The sequence below is a fragment of the Choristoneura fumiferana genome, chromosome 15, assembly GCF_025370935.1.
Source record: "Choristoneura fumiferana chromosome 15, NRCan_CFum_1, whole genome shotgun sequence".
NCBI classification, from domain to species: domain Eukaryota; kingdom Metazoa; phylum Arthropoda; class Insecta; order Lepidoptera; family Tortricidae; genus Choristoneura; species Choristoneura fumiferana.
Window position 1 is genome coordinate 14,621,628 of NC_133486.1, and position 20,774 is coordinate 14,642,401.

Genomic DNA, 20,774 nt, shown 5'->3' on the forward strand with positions numbered 1-20,774 from the left:
GCTTTTCGAAATTCATGTGCGGAATTACGTGTAAATTACATTTGAAATTTACCACGAGCTTTACGGTGAAGGAAAACATCGTGAGGAAACCCTGTGAAGTTCCCAATCCGCACTGGGCCTGCGTGGGAACTACGGCCCGAGCCCTCGCATTCTAAGAGGAGGCATGTGCCCAGCAGCGGGACGTATAATACATAGGCTGGAGCTGATTACCGTTGCATTTGCGAAAAGCCGTAACGGCCACAGGCAGGCAGGCAGGGGTATGCATCTGTAGGCCATGGATTTTGAGCTTTTTGGCCTGTAAGCCGTAGAACACGGTAATTGCCGTGGCAACACTGACTTTGAACTGGCAGAGAGCATGCTATCAAAAGGCATGTGTATCGGAGTGTTTGTTTTGAGCATGCTTATTTAGCAGCATACTTAAAACTAGCATGCTTATTGCTAGCAAATGTAAACAGTCCATGAGCATGCTCATTAGTGACATACTCATAATTGCTTATTAGCATGCTAGTAACGAGTATGTGTAACGTAGCTTCAAATTCACAAACTGGACGTGTGACATCGATGTGACACAAAAAATATTCACTTTTTTAACTTTCTTTTTGTTGTTATATGTATCAAGTGTACCGTCCTCATTTTGTTCGTCTTGGCCTAAACGTCGTAAATTAAGATCCTTTTACACTGTTGTCAACTTGAGTCCGCATTACTGGTAAAAAAATAGTTTTTAAAACACTACGATTGGATTAATAATGCAACGTTTTCAATCTCCAATAAAATAGTTACATATAAGTATGGCGTGCTTTACATCTTGACAAAATTAACTTTCTTTTTCTTCTTTCCCGTAATAATTTACGCATTGCGAAAAACAAGCCTAATTGCAAGGGGCAACTGATTTACTGAAGCGGGTAAAAAGAAGCCTCATTATTAAGCATAATAAATTGAATAAAGATCGTTTGAAGATGTCATGCTGTGCGGAAAAACGTAATTTTGTTCGTTATTTTTTCTTCAGAAAAGGACAAAGGGTGGACTTAACTATCATCAAGATCCCCCTTATTTCGAGGGAAAGCGGGGGAATTTTGCGGGAGCTAATTTTGTTTTAAGTGGCATGAAAATAATATTTTTTCATAGGCAAACTTATTTATTTAAAAAGTTTGTCGATGTGTATAGGTCGTGCCACGAAAGTTGATGTGAATGATTACACACACAGCTACATGAAGAACTGCATGATTGTTAAGGAGAATGAATTAAATAAATGAGTGAATGTCAAAATTCCGCTGTCATTATATGACATTCTTGTGTACGTTTATTGACAACAAAAACACTACATCACAACAAAAACAAAGTAAAAACATAAATAGGAAAAGAGAGAAAAATTAGAGACGTTGTGCTGTAGTGTGATGCCAAAAGGACTCGGCTCAGCATGTAGCCCTGTATTAGAGCTGCAGGCAACCTATACACCAACCAACCAATACAAGATTCTCTTTCACTATATAATGTTTGAACGGATTTGGATGAATTTAATAATAATGTTAAAATTAAAAAGCCAAAATATCAACCGCTACGTTCAGAAACATGAAGTTTTGCAGAGGTATTCTATATAAAACATTAATAAAATCACAATGTGAATTCTTATTATCCTTACTAATTCCTACTAATATTATAAATGCGAAAGTATATGTCTGTCTGTTATATCTGTTGAACTTAACTCGTACAGCTTTAGTGGCTGTGCAGCTTTAAAAACGGTAAAATTTAAGTATATGTAAGCATTAAAAAGTTTTTAAGAAATTATATTGTAACCTAAAAAGAATACTTTAATGATATCGACCTTGTGTGCACTTAAACTTCGATAAGTATCACCTTTACAAGTACCTACATACAACCTCCTACGAGTAAAGTAAAATTAATTCTTTTTAGGTTTGGTTAGGTTAAGAGAATGTAAAGAACTATTTTAACAATGTAAAGAAGCCGTGGTGGCCTAGTGGTTTGACCTATCTCTCAAGCACAGGATAGTGGGATCAAACCCTGAGCTCAAGCTCTGAGTTTTTCGAAATCCATGTTCGAAATTACATTTCGAAAAAACAAACTGAGACATGGATGCACAGAAAAACCAGAAAAAGAGACCAGCCCTGGGAATCGAACCCATTCCGCATTCCGTGCTGCGTGCCATACCCCTACACTACCACTGGATAGGAGTACAGACACGAATTTCTGCTATGCACACATATCTCACTCAGGTTTCGATATGGTTTTACGGGATGACCGTAAAAGTAACAAATATGGAGTTGAAATAAAAAAAAACAAAAAGACTCCAAATAACCAATCGAAATTACATTAGAAATTTACTAAGATATTTATGGTGAATGAAAATATCATAAGGAACCTGTGAAGCAATGGTGTGTTGTAGAGTTCACCATCCGTACTGGACCCTCATGGGAACTACTGCCCACGCCCTCTCATTATGAGAGGAGGCCTGTGCCCTTCAGTGGGACTTATATAGGCCGATATGATGATGAACTAACAAATCAATAAAAACTGTTATTACCTACCTAGTTTTTTTTTTATCCGACTGGATGGCAAACGAGCAAGTGGGTCTCCTGATGGTAAGAGATCACCACTGCCCATAAACATCTGCAACACCAGGGGTATTTCAGATGCGTTGCCAACCTAGAGGCCTAAGATGGGATACCTCAAGCGCCAGTAATTTCACCGGCTGTCTTACTCTCCACGCCGAAACACAACAGTGCAAGCACTGCTGCTTCACGGCAGGATCAGGGAGCAAGATGGTGGTAGTAATCCGGGCGGACCTTGTACAAGGTCCTACCACCTGCAGACGTAGTTGTACGGTTATATTTAAGCTAAGAGCATAATTTAATTATTTTATTTTGAACCTTTCTATACATAGGTACGAAACGAAGACTCGGCGAGACATCGGAGGTATGAGTGAGACGCAATATCGATTCTTTCCGACCTTCAAACAGCCCCTACGACCTGCTTGCTCTAGGCTAATTGAACCTTATACCTAACGACATAAAAGCGGTTCGACCATGTACAAATTTGTCATGTGATGTGTAATTTGAAAATGAGCTCTATTGTGTGGAGCATAAGGTTGTCGGGTTGGTGGGGTAAATGTGTGGTTGGATTGTATTAGAGCAATATCAGTGTTTCTGTCGTATTAAGTTGAAAAAGAGAAGTTTGTATATTATTAGGTATTTTTGTATACAATATGTCTACTCTCTGGACAAAGATGATGAGAACGCGTTGATTAGAAGTCATCCATAAATTGCGTCACACATTTAGAGGGGGGGGGGAAGGTCATTAGGTTTGTGACACAGGAAAAAAATAATTGCAATTTTCATAGCAATACACGTGTGGCAAGGGGGTAGGGGGTACACATGTAAAAAGTCAAAATTAGTGTGACGTAGGTACTTCATGGATGTCCTTTAGGGTAAGTATTTCTAATCTTAGTACCTACGTCCAAGGACTTTAATTCGTGAGAGAGAGAGAGAGAGATAAACATTCCACCCACCATGCCACCATGAGCCACCATGGAACCTTTTCAAAGGAAAAGCCATTACGATTTTCATTGTTAATTAATGCGATGTCATATGACGTTTACTGTGAAATAGTTCTATGGTGGCTTATGAATTGAAGTCCTTGACCATACAAAGCCTCATGCTATTAACGGAGAAATTACTGATTTGCGATTTACTACATCAGAACAGCCTGTTCAGTCCAAAGGATAATTTTCTGCGTGTATGTAATCTCAGGAACCTTGATCCAGAATTCCAGATTATATTTTACAGTTCCAAACAAGTTAATATGCGTAAAATTGCTAATTGCGAGTGTTTACTTCGTTTGCTTGAATAATTGGTCTGTTAGTTACAAGAGGTTGCGTACAGATATTTAGAGTAACGGAGTCATTTAGAGATATTGCATGTGAGTTTGCTAAAATTTTGGTACAGTCGCCCAAGTAAGTTCTTTACCATCATTCAAATAAATTTAACAAAAAACTGATAACAATAATTTACTTTAGCTGTGGTACTTTTTCTTCAGGGACCAAACAAGAATAAAAAAAAAGGATTCAAAAAAGTTTTAATTTTAATGATTCAAAGATAAAGCTAATACCTAATTAAATTAGCCCATTTCAATTATACAGGTAGCTCTTTATATCAAATAAACAGCAAAAAAGAACAAAGTAGAAATACTTAGTATATAAAAAAACAGACTGACTTAACTTTTCTTTTTATAAAAACTAAAAATGAAAAACAAGTCCAGCAATCTCTAACTCTGTTAAGTAACTTAAACTCAACTGTCAAGACCCATTACTCGTACACTAAAGTTAGTTAATTGAGAAATTAGACTAGTTTCTTTTTTAGTTTTTATTTAAAAGTCTTTTAAAATGATTTTTTAAATTTAACTTTAAAATTAAAGTCATGCACATAATTTCTCACTTGTAATACCGACTGTACCCCAAACTGTCACTCTGTGTGCCCTCGTCTCGAGTCATTGCAGTCTCGATGAGTTAATGCGTGCGGTAACTTTCTACTCACTATGGTCACCGTCATGCGCGGTAAGATGTGAGATGTGAATGATGGTACAGATTCTACTGAGTCTGTTTGTATTTAACGACTAATTTATTTCTGACTTATGTCAGAGCCTCGATAAAATGGTTTAGTATATTTTAGTCATTAGCGTTGTTTTGCTTTTTTGGATTCCGTGCCTCAGAAGGAAAAAAACAGAACCTTTCTTTATAGGCTAACTTTGTTGTCCTTCTGTATATCTCTCCGTCTGTCAAGACCCTGCCAAGCTGAAATTAACACCAAATACTCAGATCTGAAATTTACCATGAGCTTAAAGGTGAGGGAAAACATCGCGAGGAAACCTGCACACACCTGCGAAGCAATTCAATGGTGTGTGTGAAGTTCCCAATCCACTCTGGGCCCGCGTGGGAACTACGGCCCAAGCTCTCTCATTCTGAGAGGAGGCCTGTGCCCAACAGTGGGATGTATATAGGCTGAGATGGTGGATTTAGATCTGGTATCCCTTGAAGCAGTGAAATCCCATCTAACATAACGCCCAGTCACACACTACACACTACCACACTGTGCGCACTGTGCTACATGTGCAGTTATTATAGTCACATAACGTATCGTAGGGAAAATGTAGAGCGAATCTAACGTAGGTTCCCCTTCCTAATAACACACTGTCCCACACTTTATGCTTACTCGGCCGTTTGTCTCGTGTATTTAAATTTTAACGCAGCGTGACTTAGGCATAATCACGGCGTCTGTCCAGCCCCGCGCAATACTTATAGCAGTCGTACTGCCACGATATTTAGTTTGGGACCAACTCAAGCAAGATCGAATATCTGTCATATATATGTGACCTACATAATATCATCTATCACCATTCAAAGGATTTTTAATGACATGGGTCACAAATTAGTTGAGTCTTGCGAGTACGCGTCCACAAAAAGACTAGATCCAAAGACTAGGTCCACGAGTATCTACGAGTACTTAACTCAATTGACTCATTGCGTAATCAAAATGATTCCCGTAAATGCGCTCTCGTGTTGCATATACACCGTGCTAGTTTTAGTAGTTTTACGAATATCGAACTACCGAAATGTCATCAAAAGAAACTGGACCTTTTTGTGTACATGCTAAAACTGTTATTAGAACAAAATGATAACTCGCTCCTTTTTCCTGGAATTCATCGCGCAGTGGCTGGGGCGAGTTGGTCGATCCCGAAGACCCGAAGTTCCGGACGTTTTCCGAATAGTTCTGAGCGCAACGAGCCACGCAGTGAGCGCACGCATCATGCATGTTTTCAAGTTGGCGGAACGTTGTCAGCCGCCGTACTCCTAAATACTCGTACGCTAAAAGAATCGCGGGCCAAAACCTATTCCAAAAACCTTATACGTCTCACCTCTATGACACACTTTGTGCTCACACTTTCCTCTACGCAGCGACTTTGCAGCGCATTGTATAGACCATAGCTACACACTGTAATATATATACTCACTCTCTCGTCTGTGCAGCCCCATGTCGTAGCGAAGCCGTGGACGCACCGCTACTAGCAGCTGCGCGAGCGCATCGTACACTAACTGCAGTCGGCACACACTACACTAAACTAACACTTTCACATTGCACTAGCACATCACTAGTCAGCCTGTGTTTGTTGGATCAGCACTTGAATAACAATGTTTGTAAAAAGTCACTCGAATGCAAAAGCCTGAGGATGAAATGTAAAAGTGTCTTTAAAATTCTAAAATTGTCATGAATTTGGAGTACCTTAGCGTGCTTTTAAAAATTCAACGTGGACTCAAAGGGAGAGAGAGATAAATACTTTTTATTGTGGATAATCCTTTATTTTTTATAAGTTTTTATTTAGTTTCACCTGTCCCGTTGTCTGTCTGTGTCTGTCTGTAATCAAATCTTGCAAGTTAAATTTGACCAACTTCCAGTAATCAGACTGACTTGAAATTTGGAATACTTATGTAAATCGCGTGACAATACATTAATGTGGTAGTGACATCCTGGTCTAATATTTATATATATTAACTCTTCAACGGTTAATATAATAGCATCGACTTGAAATTTGGTATGTGTGACAATGCAAGTACAGTCAACAAAAAGGACAGTCAGCAAAAAAAGCTTGTAAGTATTAAGTAGTAATTAAAATTTTATAGTTAGTTTAGTGCTCCGTTTCTAAGTAGGTACGTGAGGCAAATTAAATGAAATAGATTTTGCCCTATACATATGCGAAGATATTCGATAGTGTGTGTGAGGAGCCTAATCAGTACTAGGCCCGTATGGGAACTATGGCCCAAGCTCTCCCATTTTGAGACCTGTGCCAAGCATAGGGCTAAGATGATGATGATGATGATGAGACGTGTGAGAGTGAACATCGACCTAGGTGAGTAAGTATGTACAACGCCTGGGAACCTAGCCACTTTGAATAGCTTTATTATGAAAACGAAAGTAATGTTTTTGCCATGTTAGGTTACATACATAGTACCTACTGAGAATCGAAACTAACTTTTATTCGCGGCTCCGCATGTGTAAACTACTAGTGACTATATTCCAATTTTTTTTATTCAGAACTAAACGTTACCCGCGACTCGTTTATCGCTATACCGCGGGAACTATGCAATTTTTCGGGATAAAGCTATCTTATGTCCTTCTCCGGGACCTAAACTGTCTGTATACAGAATTTCATCTGAATCGATTCAGTGGTTTAGACGTGATGAAGTAACAAACAAATAAACAGACTTACAAACTATCGCATTTATAATATTATAGTGGATAGTGGGATTAAGTTTCTGTAAAAAAAAAATATAAGCTTTTTTGCTGACTGTCCTTTTTGTAGACTGTACCTACTTGAATGGTTATCCAACTTACACTATGTATAAGTTTCAAGTCAATCCGACCACTGGAAGTGAGTCAAATTTAACTTGCAAGATTTGACCCGTACGTATGTAAGTCTGTCATATGTGTTCTATCAATTTATGTATACGAAGCTTGAGGTCCCGGGTTCGATTCCCGTGTCGGGGCAGATATTTGTTTGAAAATGTTCTCGAATGTTTGTTCTCGGGTCTTGGGTGTTTAATATGTATTTAAGTATGTATCTATATCTATATAATTATATTTATCCGTTGCTTAGTACCCATAACACAAGCTTTGCTAAGCTTACTTTGGGACTAGGTCAATTGGTGTGAATTGTCCCGTGATATTTATTTATTTATTTATTTATGTATGTATAGACATACATACATACATTAAAAGTTAATCTTTTCATTTCTTCTCTTTAAAGTCTTGTGGTGCAATCTCATTGCCAATGATGGTCTTTGCGAAAAAAATGGTGGTAAAAACTGGCATGTAAAAGAGCCCTTTGCGGCCTACTTACGAACAACAAAGCATTTACTTGTGTATTCAAAATATTTTTCAAATAAAACTTAATTATTACTCATGTGGTCCATAATAATAAAACGTGCTTGCCGTTTTCTTCCCATTCTCTTGTTTCTTTTATCTTATTTTATCCATATTATTAATATTTAGTTTTTAAGATGTCTTTTTTACTAACACATATAGATTCTTTGAGTCTGAAATAAATGTTTTTTTTTAAAGGAAAGCATTGTGGTACAATCAGCAGCAGCAATATCTGACACAACAAAGCGTACGTTAATATCTGATACGACTCTATTTCTAGAGCCGGTAGGACGTGTCAGATATTTTTGCACGCTCTGCTGTGGCATTAATGCAGGTGAGTGTACCTCTTCAAAAAGAGGTTGAGAACCACTGGTCCAGACAGTCCGAGTGCATTGAAAACTAAAACATACTTCAGCAGTCACAAGAGAAACTGAAGGGTCGACCGCTCTACACAACACAATTTACTTTGAAGTAAATAATAGGTACTTAACTAAATAGAATGAACCCTTTGTCTCTGACGATAGTTTATAACGTATCATAATGTTTCAAAAACACTGGAAATGCTGGATTTTATGAATAAAAATGCCACAGAATAAAACACGCCTGTACAAACAGAAACATGTGGCACGTAAACGGCATTCGACTCAAGTTCAGCGTTGCGAGGAAAAAAATATTGGGTTAGGTACATCAATGTCAAAATAGAATACTGTAATTCTAGGCATATTAACACTAAATGTACCAAAAGGTTCCATCTGATAGTTTCCTTGATTGTACCTTACTCTACAGAACCCACTTCACTTAGCACTTGCACTTTTATAAAGTAACACAATATCATGCGAAGATGGATCTCAAGATGTAATCTTATACCGCTTTCTGCGAAATAAAAGCGAAAGGTTGCTTATTAACTTAATTATCCCATTAACTAAGACGAATATTTATTTTAAGCGATGGTTATCATTTCATACATTGGTTACTTGTACTATATTTTGTTTTTATGTTTATTGTCGGATAGCTCATCTGAATATTAACGACTAGAGAAAGGTAGTTTGAGTTTTATTACGATTTTACAAGCTTTTATTTAACTTGCCCTGTTTCTTGTTGTTGGAGTTTTTTTGGGTCAAATCTTGCAAGTAAATTTTGACCCACTTACAGTTGTCGAATTGACTTAAAATTTGGTATACATACGTAGGTATATGTAAATCGTTGAACGAAGAGCTGGCAGCTTCCTCGGACAAAGAATTAGCCTAGCAATTCAAAGGGAACGCTGCTAGCATCTTCGGAACCTTGCCTAATAATAATATTATTATTATTATTTGTCTTATATGTATTCTTTTCTTTTCAATGTAAATAAAATTGAATTTATGTGAATCTGATGACAATTCAACAAAAAGCAGAATCATTAAAAAAGTTTGTATTTAAAATATTTTTTAACAGAAACTTATAAGCTGACGCAGTTGGTGAATTTATACGCACTACAAAACGGGGAAGGTATATTTAGGGGAACGTATCTGAATATCGAAAATTAATATATCTAATGTTAAAAAAACGACGGTCAAAATATCGAAAGTAGGTTAGGTTAGGTTCGATATTTTGACCGTCGATATTTTAACTATGGATACTTCAATATTCGATATTCAGATACGTGCCCTATATTTAGGAGCATTTTGTACAGCTGCACTGCCCCTCCTCATGATTGTTTTTTTATTACTTTTATTTCATACTTTTTCTGTATAACTAACCTTAAATATAGTATATTCACTGTTACTATACTGCTATGGATTGTCCGAAATAAATTATTATTATATGCGTTTAAAATAAGAGGTTGTTTGTACGCAAACGAATATTCCTATTTATCTCCAGAACGGTTAGACCGATTTAAATGCAGTTTTCTGTAATGCTTTTGTGGTGTCACTTCATGCTCCCATGGCGTCCCACAATAGCAACGAAAGAACTCGTGTGGTTTTTAGTAGGGAGGGTGCCCCCCCCCCCGTATGTACTCTCTGTTTCCACGATTAGGGCTCGATGCATAAGGTGCATTTACCATCCCACTAATATTATAAATGCGAAAGTTTGTAAGTCTGTTTGATTGTTACCTTTCACGTGTGAAACGCGGAACCGATTTAGATGAAATTCGGTGTACAGATAGTTTGAGTCCCAGAGAAGGACATAGGATAGTTTATCCCGGAAAATTACATAATTCCCGCGGGAGACCAATAAACGAATTCTACGCGGACGAAGTCCCAAGCGACAGCCAGTACATACCATATAAAATGAACTATAAATATTAGTTATAATTAAAGTAACTGGTCCAACTCAGCCTAAACTAATTGTTTGCAGAAATTAACTTAACCGGTGATTTGACCTCTGGTTTGCAGTACTTTGGTTTACACACACTTAACAATTGTCTTTTTTTTATTCGTACTGGATAGCAAACGAGCAAGTGGGTCTCCTGATGGTAAGAGATCACCACCGCCCATAAACATCTGCAACACCAAGGGTACCTATTGCAGATGCGTTGCCAACCTAGAGGTCTAAGATGGGATACCTCAAGTGCCAGTAATTTCACCGGCTGTCTTACTCTCCAAGCTGAAACAGAACAGTGCAAGCACTGCTGCTTCACGGCAGGATTAGCGAGCAAGATGGTGGTAGCAATCCGGGCGGACCTTGCACAAGGTCCTACCACCAGAAAAACTGACTGACTCATACAATCATTCAAAACGAACAAAACTTCGGCAGTATGTATTCCATTTGCATACAAATCTGTTTCGCAACCAAATACGAGTATGCTGTAATTAGCTGCACTCCACTGGTCTCAGTAACGATGCGGGCTTGGCCTTGGTTTGGACCAACTATTGCGTGTTTGGCCAATATTGGCAAATGTCGGTAGAGTCATCTACACACGCACGTAATCCCACAAAAACACTGTCTAATTAACTAATTTAGGTTGGGAAAAATTACTGGGAAAGTGACAGATAAAGATACTAATATAGTGGAACAGCATAAACTGATGAAAAACTGACTTCGTGTTTTTAGCATTAGAAAAAAGGTAAATAAACTTGACGAGTCTATTGAAAAACGTTTTTGAAAAAACAGCAAAAATATGCCCTTGCTAATTGTTATATATTTGCTGTGTGATTGTTGCATATTTGTTGTGATTTTTCAAAAGTGTTTTTCAATAAAAATACACGTCAAAATCGCTTACATTCATTCTAATGCTAAAAAACCAAGTATAAATAAAGTTTTCATACGAAGTCTTATGGCATTTTATGTCAAAAATATGGCTGTTAAAAGCAGACAATTGCATATTACATACCATTGTTAATAGTTTTTGAGATATGGAGCTGAAAAATATAGTGCTTCATTGGAGACTCGGTGCTCTCTTGGTAAATTGTACCCAAGCAAAACCGGGGCAGGTTAAATATTAAATTTTTGGAGCTCAAACTTAATATTTTTTGAGCGCAGATTTTGTTCCAGCATCTTGTTAATTAAAACCGAGCAAAACCAACGTTTGCCAAACATAAGCTGTTCCATACAAACCATAATTTTAGCTTAATTTTAGATTTCCGTTTGATCATTTTATAATCGTTTTACGTACCGTGGTGTATATTTTGTCGGAACATCCTTCCGTTCAAGTATCAAGCATTTAAAACTAATTACCTATCTAATTTCTGATAATTTAACTATTTCTATGATGATCGTTACAGGTAGAGAAATCTATATGAATCATTGACCGAGCGAGCATAAAGCGCGAGCGAAGAACTCCGTTTCAGATAAGACAAAAATGCTTTTTCCTTCTCTACAGATCGCATTACTCGAGCGATTCTCATGAAATTTTGTGTGCAAGTTCAATAATTAGGTTCATGATTTTTTGGACTCTTAGTACCATGCTATAAACAGTTGTTTTGCTCTGATGACGAATAAGAGACGTGTCAGCGTAGTGTGGCGGTGGCGATAGTTGGATTTATGTATTGTATGTGTGTGTGTGTGTGTGTGTGTGTGTGTGTGTGTGCGTGTTCTTAGCTTCTTACAGCGAGGAGACGGAGAAGCTGCATGAACACTCGTTTGTTACATATGTATTTATTAGCTATCGTAAAGTTGTGAGTCGTTGTGAGAAGCCGTGGTGGCCTGAAGCCGTGGTGGCCTATTGGTTTGACCTATCGCCTCTCAAGCAGAGGGTCGTGGGTTCGAACCCCGGTTCGCACCTCTGAGTTTTTCGAAATTCATGTGCGGAATTACATTTGAAATTTACCACGAGCTTCGCGGTGAAGGAAAACATCGTGAGGAAGCCTGCACAAACCTGCGAAGCGATTCAATGGTGCATGCGAAGTTCCCAATCCGCACTGGGCCCGCGTGGGAACTATGGCCCAAGCCCTCTTGTTCTGAGAGGAGGCCTGTGCCCAGCAGTGGGACGTATATAGGCTGGGATGATGATGATGATGATGAAAGTTGTGAGTGAGCAATTTAATTGTTCAGAGATATTTATTTAGACATCCGCAGTCAATTTCCACCTTTTGGATTTTTCCATAACGGCAGAGCCCCGGTGGTTGACAGTATAAAATTAGTGAAGATTCACAAGGTCTACAATTCAAAGACATTTAGTTACAAGATTATTCAGTCGCGACACGAGTCACGGAATGCACTGAATTCATATTGCATGGAATGGAATCCCTTTACCTTTTAAATTAAAACCAATTTGACTTTAAAAACTAATAAAATGCTCATATTCTTTAATCCTGCCACACCTCAGTTAACTAATTAACACTCAAGAAGACTTCATTGTGAGTTCCAAGCGATATTTAAGTTAAATCCTTGACATTATGATAATTGCAAGATGACCACGCCTTGATTTGAAGTGTCATCATCGTCGCATTTAAAAGATATTCATATAAAAGATACCTATATTTTACCTTGTACTATTAAAGACATTTATTATTCTTAGTTAATTATATTATTTCTTATGGATCAATAGGTAAAGCACCGCAAAATGACACTGCTGAAATCATTATGGAAAATAATAATATTAAAATTTTAAAAAATGCTGTCGTGTTTAAGTATGATGCTGGCTGGTTAATCTGGAAATAGTTTTTGATTAAAAAACCGTTAGTTATGCGCACATCCCTATGTTCCACAGACAAAAACATTGCTCGCGGAAAAGGAAACAGACAAAACAAAAACGTTTCAGGATTAACCGTTTTATAGTCTGTGGCGGGGTCGTTGACCCGCAAACGCTAACAACTAAGAACACGAATATTTCGGGCGGAATTAACCTATTTTAGTTATCTACATACTTTTATAGGGTCGATGTTCTAAGGATATATTGCCCATAACTTGTTACGCAACGTAACCCATAGGATGTTGAGTCAGCTTGGCTGTTTACGTTGACGATATCTTAACAGATTGCGAATAAATAAGGCTTTGCTGAATGATCTTTGCCCTCCTTCTTATTAAAGATTAAACAAAATTAAACTCTGTGCTTTTAGTGTGAGGTTAAGATTTGTGTTAATTCGTAAAGTGAAAGAAGCACCCGGGTGCGAAATTGGACACAATGTGGAGAATTAGCGGTTTGCTGATAATAATAAGTATAAAGATTAAGAGAAATTTCATTTCGCTTTTAAAAAGTTTCATCCTGCATAATAATTATAAAAGAAGCATGAGTTTTTTTTATTTGTGATCCTATATGGGTAGTAAAGTTCGGAACCCTAAAAAATCTAGGTAATTCTGGTACTCAATTAAAAAGATTAATTACTTATAAATACCTTACCTTATAAATATCTCCTTTAGTATCCTATAGTACTATACACAGGCTATCGTACCTACCCAAGTAAATAAGTCATCGTAGCCAAAAAACCTATGGCCTCTCAAGCAGAGAATCGTAGGTTCGAACCCGGGCTAGCACTTTTGAGTTTTTCGATATTCATGTGAGAAATTACATTTGCAATTTATCTCCAACTTTGATGATTTTCGATGACGAAAAACAGCGAGGACACCTGCACAAACTTTCGAATTCAATTGTGTTTGTGAGTGTTAAGTTACCGATATAAAATTAGCTTTTAGGTTTGAATTGATAGCCAGATATTAAAAAAAACATATTATAAAAAGAACTGTCCAAACACTTGTGAATTATACTGACTTGACTTTTATAATTATACTGTCCAGCTACTTTTGAAATAATATCATATACCTGTTTCTACTATTGGAATCTCAGAAACGGCCATAACGATTGCGATGAAATTTGCTATGTGGGAGTTTTGGGGGGCGAGCAATCGATGTAGCGATGTTAGTTTAAGGCTGAGCTAAGCTCGGTCGCCCAGTTACTTTTAAATTATATGCCAACTTAGTAACTATTGTAATCTTATTTGATTGACAAACTTTACAGCAAAATGTGCACACTGCACAGCTACAGCGGGAGGGGTGAAATAATTCTGAAACTTCCTAACTCTCTTAAGTATATACTTCTGTCGTCCAAACTAAACAACGCATCTGCAATACCCTGGTGTTGCAGATGTTTATGGGCGGTGGTGATCTCTTACCATCAGGAGACCCACTTGCTCGTTTGCCAAGCTAAATTCCTAAAAAAAAAATGTATCTCCCAATACACGTGTGTACCAACATTGTACCGCCATTAAGGCCGTTCCACAATGGGCGCGAGCCGGGGGCATCGCACCACGCGCCATCGGGGTCACAGTTCTGCGATCAATCACGCACAGCCCATTTGGTGTTTCGGTCACTCTATTTCCCCAGTCATCCATCATTTCCCCGTTTTTAGGGTAAATATTGCGCTGGAAAACTGATGTTGTAATCAAGTTGTTAATTTTTATGTAGGTAAGAGTTTAAGTACTTTAAGAAATTGGGCTGTTCATCATCATCATCATCATCTCAGCCTATATACGTCCCACTGCTGGGCACAGGCCTCCTCTCATAATGAGAGGGCTTGAGCCGTAGTTCCGTGCCGTAGTAGCCGTGCGGATTGGAAACTTCACACACCCCGTTGAATTACTTCGCAGGTTTGTGCAGGTTGCCTCACGATGTTTTTTTTTTACCGTAAAGCTCGTGGTAAATTCAAAAGTAATTTTGCACGTGAGTTTCGAAAAACTCTGGGTGTGAGCCGGGGTTTGAACCCACAATCCTCTGCCACGTCTTCAGAAATTATAGGGAGAGTAGGTAACCTATATTGAACCGGCGCTTAAATTGGAATTACAAAAAAAACAATAACGTATTTCGATTTCTCATACAAAACTTAAAATTAATGTGATTCTTTTTTGTTACATTGAATAAATATGAACGAAAACTAATTATAAGCATCAAAATAGCTGCTCCCATTATAGTCGCAGTTTTATTTTGTTTCAGTGTGTTGTTTGTAAATTAGAACGAAACTACTTTTGTTAACCCCCGACGCAAAAAGAGGGGTATTATAAGTTTGACCGCTATGTGTGTCTGTGTGTCAGTATGTCTGTATGTCTGTGTGTGTGTCTGTCTGTCTGTCTGTGGCACCGTAGCTCTCAAACGGGTGGACGGGGGTTGAAAGTAGGTTTTCTAGGCGGCCTTATCACTTAAGCGCGATCTCTTTCAGGCAACCTTTTTACAAAAAAATACCCTACTTATTAATATTTAAAGTGTACCTAAATGTGTTTACAATTCCCGATAAATTCATCAGTCCCGCAAAACATTCATCAAAAAAGGGAGAAACTAATTAAAATTGGCTTTATTTCTAAATCGCCTGCGGGAATGAGATGGGTGCGACAGGGACAAATGGAATCCAGCGGGTCCCCCATTAAAATTAATAGATTCACGTCTAAAAATCACAAAGTACCAATTTTAGTCAGTTTTATTTAGCTAGAATTTAAAAAAATACGTGATACAGTTAATTTGGTCTGTCGTTGAATTCAAGACAATGTCTTGAAACTAGATTAGTCATCGTTAGTGTTGCACCGAAACTAGCTAGGGAAACCGGAACCGAAATTTGGTTTAATAAATTCGTAACCGATAAATTAATAAGGACCTATCATTCGCCATCGCCACTCGTTAGTTCACCTAGTGGGATGCCTGCTAACGTTTCGTCTTCCGCTTCAAGGTATGGCAATGTAACCACGACAGTACTATTAGTTATTCTGTGCCACAACTTAGCAAATATGCGCAATAGCGGAGCTAAACGATGCCAATTGTCCCCGAACCTCACACGAAAGCTTAGATTCGGTGCCTATCCTAGTTCAAAACGCCAAATTGACGCCCAAATTTGCCGAAACCGATACCGAAATCCAAGCTACGATCGGACATACTGTTCATCGTATTGCTGTCTTGCTTAGTCAAAATCTATTCAACGTAGCAAACGTGCCCCACATCATAAGAATAAATAATATGAGACATGTTAGGGCTTGAATTTGACTGGCAACCCTATTCGATTTTTCGCACAACGCACGTCAAACTGTATTTAATTTCCTCCGGTTTATAATACGGCCCAGACCTGGGCATAAGCCTTTCCAATGAACTAAAATAATTTCCTTGCTCACCCGCGACCATTTTAGTTCATTGATATGGACCTCCGCAAAGTAACGCCTGATTCAATAAATTATAAGCCTTTCCATTAAGAGGGTCTAGGCTGTAATTTCCACGTAGACCCTAAACAAAAGTTGCTTTCTCTAGCGATGATTCGCCGGTTCAGGATTTAATTTGTGACGTACTGTCTAGCATCAATGATTATTAAAACATGATTATCATTGCATTTAATTGAATGACAGCATTATACTGACAGATACCAAGTGCATCGCTACGGTAATGACAATTTAAGAACATTACAAACAAAATCAAACCTAAGCAGATTGAAGCGTGATAGAAATTTAAATTCGGGTTAGTATAGGTACCATATAAAATATTTTTTTATACACACCTAGTAACAAAGAATATATGCTTTGATTCTGCTATGTAGAGTTCGAGAAAATCGTTATTTACTATGTAGGTATAAGAACAAAACAAAGTAAGGCCGAGTGGCAAAGTAAGGGCGTTCGAGTAGGTACAAATCAATGCAAAATAATACGCTATCAAAATAATTCTTAAAAAAAACAGCTTCATGACAAAAAAAGGATAACTCAAGCATAATCTGACAGAGAGAAACATTTTCGCTGAGTGTTTTCGAAAATAAGACTGGAGTTCATAAACATGCACAGTATTGAGGTATTGAGTAGCTCATTTCAGTAAACGGAAATACATGTTAATTTAGGTATATATTTACCTACACAAGCTGAACCAATGAAAGAGCAGATACGGGCCGACTGCGTGATTAATTTCAAGGCATTGCTATTTAACGAACGCTCTAGAATTAGATTGTAGAAAAATAAAACAAATATTTATCCTATAAAAATTGTACCGGAATATCCTACAGTAATTTTACTTCATCAATAGAAATTTAATCAATGTGACAATTTACCCTCGACACGCTTTAAAAACCGATTCAATCGAACACAAAGCACAACACTACGAAATTCAAAATTCGTCCGGGACACCACAGAGTGAATCACTTTTATTAATAAGGCTATGGATACACGCGTGCAGCCGCTCGCGCGAATGGCATTAGACTGGCGGGAGGCGCCCGCCCTGCGATGTTTCAGCCAGTGACGTCTTATACGGCAATTTATTAGTTTCAACGTTATTGGTTTGAGTCATTCGGTAGGTACCTGGATTGTTGGTATGGTTTTAAAAATGAACTTTTGAACTCATGGCACGCAGGTAAAGCATTTATTAATATTTAAACTCCAACATGACTCTAGTGTTAGATTTTAGAGCTAATAGCCATCTTAACAGCGTCTAATACCCTAGCGTCCAAAGCTTCCATATTTTATTTGTAAGTGTAAAGCATAAAATTGCCTGCAGTTTTTAATTTAATTGGCAAACTTATCGCAACGCAAAGTGGTAAAGTGCCCAAATAATCATTTAAGAGGTGTCAGAGAGAGCACCAGATAGTAAGCAAAATAATTAGATATCTTTAAAGCAGCTTTGTAATGAAATCTTTATTTCCAGTTATTCAATTCTTTGTAGTGTATTTTCTGTTAACATTTACGTATGGTTTTTTAGCACTTATATACTTAAAATCAATAACGTTTTAAATATATTGCAGTAAATCACGTGTCTGAGCCCAGTGATCTTTCAATCTAACATCGCTTAAATAACATTAAGTTTCTGTTTAATTATTTCTGCTTCTGCTTACGACCTCAACATCTACAACAATAGTAATTTAAATCGCATAAAAGTTAGTCATCTAAGGTGCTGAGCATGTTGTTTACATCATTAGGCATGCTCACATGCTTCATTGAGTCTTGTCATGATACGAGTAAGTTACAGCAGCTGTTGTCATTGTTTCGAGGGTGAGATGAAGAAATTAAGATATAAATCAGCAGACCCACTTCTCGTTTGCCATCCAATCGAATAAAAAAAAAATGTAAAATTTGTATGTAAGATAACGTAAGAAATAACTTCCAAGTCGATATTAATTAAATAAGATGACACTCGTTAATAGTTCAAAATTACGAGCTACATAACCACCAAGTACTTTGCAAGCTTAATTGTTTAGTAGTTTTTTATTTGTACCTGAATATTAATGCAGATTAGATAATACAAGTATTATTTGGTCTTTGAGTAGAACACAAACAAGATATGCCAAATACATAATTCCCTCCCCCTCATTACGTCCCCTCACGTATGCACCGACCTTTACTCTCTAACGACCTTTCGAAGGTGATATTTTTTAAACTCGCATACTTTTAAAATAACTAAGGCATTCGCTATACAGTACAGCCAGTTTACGTTTGTTCAAGTTTCCGACGAGGTCGGGGCGAAGGTTGAAAGCTTTTGTTAACATTCAGCCGAGATGCTGGCTGGCTTTAATTGGATTCGAATTTAGAACGTGATTTTACTTTTTTTTCAAATTTAAAAGGATTTCAATCGGGTCTCTAATTTACGTGTGTGATAAGATAAATTTTCATGCGTTTAATTAAATTTGGATAGATCTTGGCCTTGGCGGATTTTACGATCGGCCGCCGACATATATATGTCACATCGTAAAATAGTTTCTTTTTTGGCCACTGGTGGCGCTGCGTATGCAATGGCGGCCGTGACCAGCTGACCGGTCGTGTTTGTTTAGCGCGTGAAAAATGTCGGCGTCGCAACAAAATGATCTTTAAACCGAAACTAGTGATTGAATTCAAAATAGAAGTGCAAAAGAAGCTTTTGAACATCAGCTCCGTTCTTTTTATGTGAATCAAACGTATTCTGTGCACAATGTGAAAAAACCATGGACGTCTGCCCGTATTTTAGAGGTTAGTATTTTGTTGATAAATAAAGTATTCACTAGTTGTTACTTATTTATATAGAAAAATTTAGGTACGACGAGCGAAGCGAGGAGTGGTTAGTATTAATTGTGATCACGACGCACGAGCGAGCGAGCGAAGCGAGCGTGCCGCGGCAGCGGCCGGCGAAGTGCCAGAACCGATATGGCGGCGTTTCATGATATGCCTAGGAATTTCATGATCTGCCTAAACTGGCCAAATCATGAAATGGCGGCGCTTCATGATATGCCTAGGAATTTCATGATCTGCCTAAACGTCACTAGGCAAATCGCTAAACGGTGAGTTTTAAACGATATGGCGGATGTCCCTTAGCCAATTCATGAAATGGCGGCATTTCACGATACGCCTAGGAATTTCGTGATCTGGCGGATTTAACGATCGGCCGCCGACATATACATGTTAATATTTAAAAGCTTGTAAAATCGGTGTAGCTGTTTGAGATAGGTATTGAACTTTGAAATGACAATGTCGGGGATTTTCTAACTTTTCTTTTGTTATGTTAGTACAATTCTGCGGGGAATATGTAAGCAGCGCTGTCACTTGTCAGTCGTGTCTAAGCTGTCCCTCTCACTCCCGTATTGAATAATATTAGCGTCCACGGGACGGCAAGATACGAAATTACGAAGTTCAAATTTTGCACTTTGTAGTAGAGGGCCCAGTCGGAAGGCCTAAAAGGTTTCCAGCACAGGTTTCCAGTGTCTATTAAGACAACGAGCGCGACATTTGCCGTAATAGTGAATAAACCGGGCGGCTGGCGACGTCTTCTAACTATTCCCGAATATATCCTTTGCCGAAATTGTATACAAGGCAATATTTTAGACTATTGCGGTCATTACTAATTTTATTAATTAAATTCTGTTTTGTTCGGCGTACCTTGATCACGAGACGACTCATCATGATCATGTTCTTGTGATCATGGCGCATGAAACTGTGCCGAAAAATTGAGATTCGTCGGAACAAAACCCGAATTTAATTCATAAAATTCATACAAGGTCGTCAATTATAGCGACCGATAAACCAGGTAGGGTTTTTGTTCGCTTCTTTTGTTTATTTTCTTTGTAACACTTTATGATTATGAATAAATAAATAAAATATTAAACTGAAACTCTCAGAAACTTTTTATTTTATTTTAATTTAGTTTAATGCATGGACTTAAAAATATCTTAATTTTTTAAGTTGTTAGTCTGGTTTCTTAAGCCAGTAATGCTATTAGTTGGTTTCTAATTCTACACTCGTGACTTGACAGTTAAGAAAACCCAAACTGACAGAAAAGCGGCCATAAATTATCAATTTGTCACCGAAATCGCCTCAGAGCAAATTTTATCAAATAAGCATTCGGCTCTAACGATCAAGTTAATATTTTCAAACGTTTCTCTTTATGTCATCCATCAATGTCACTTGTCAGTTAATTTTACAATTTGACATTTTAAATTACTGTGAACTCAATACATATTGAATTTTTAAAAGAGAAGAAGAAGAATACATATTGAATTCTCATTTACGAAAAAAA

The 20,774-nt window shown here is 37.6% G+C and overlaps 1 protein-coding gene across 3 annotated transcripts in view; it reads right to left on the reverse strand.

The window, feature by feature from the left end:
* LOC141435822 (protein Fe65 homolog) overlaps nt 1–20,774 on the reverse strand; it is a 110,683-nt gene that overhangs the window by 43,136 nt on the left and 46,773 nt on the right. The window contains exons 1-2 of one of the 3 annotated variants that reach the window (XM_074098651.1): nt 17,350–17,482; nt 6,022–6,231 (exon numbers count right to left, since the gene is read on the reverse strand). The exons of 1 other annotated variant lie outside the window; for it this stretch is intronic. In XM_074098651.1, coding sequence (XP_073954752.1) covers nt 6,022–6,043 — 22 coding nt within the window. In that variant the 5' untranslated portion in view covers nt 6,044–6,231; nt 17,350–17,482. Of the gene's footprint in view, nt 1–6,021; nt 6,232–17,154; nt 17,322–17,349; nt 17,483–20,774 lie in introns of those variants that run through there. One more of the 3 variants, XM_074098652.1, reaches the window with a different exon arrangement.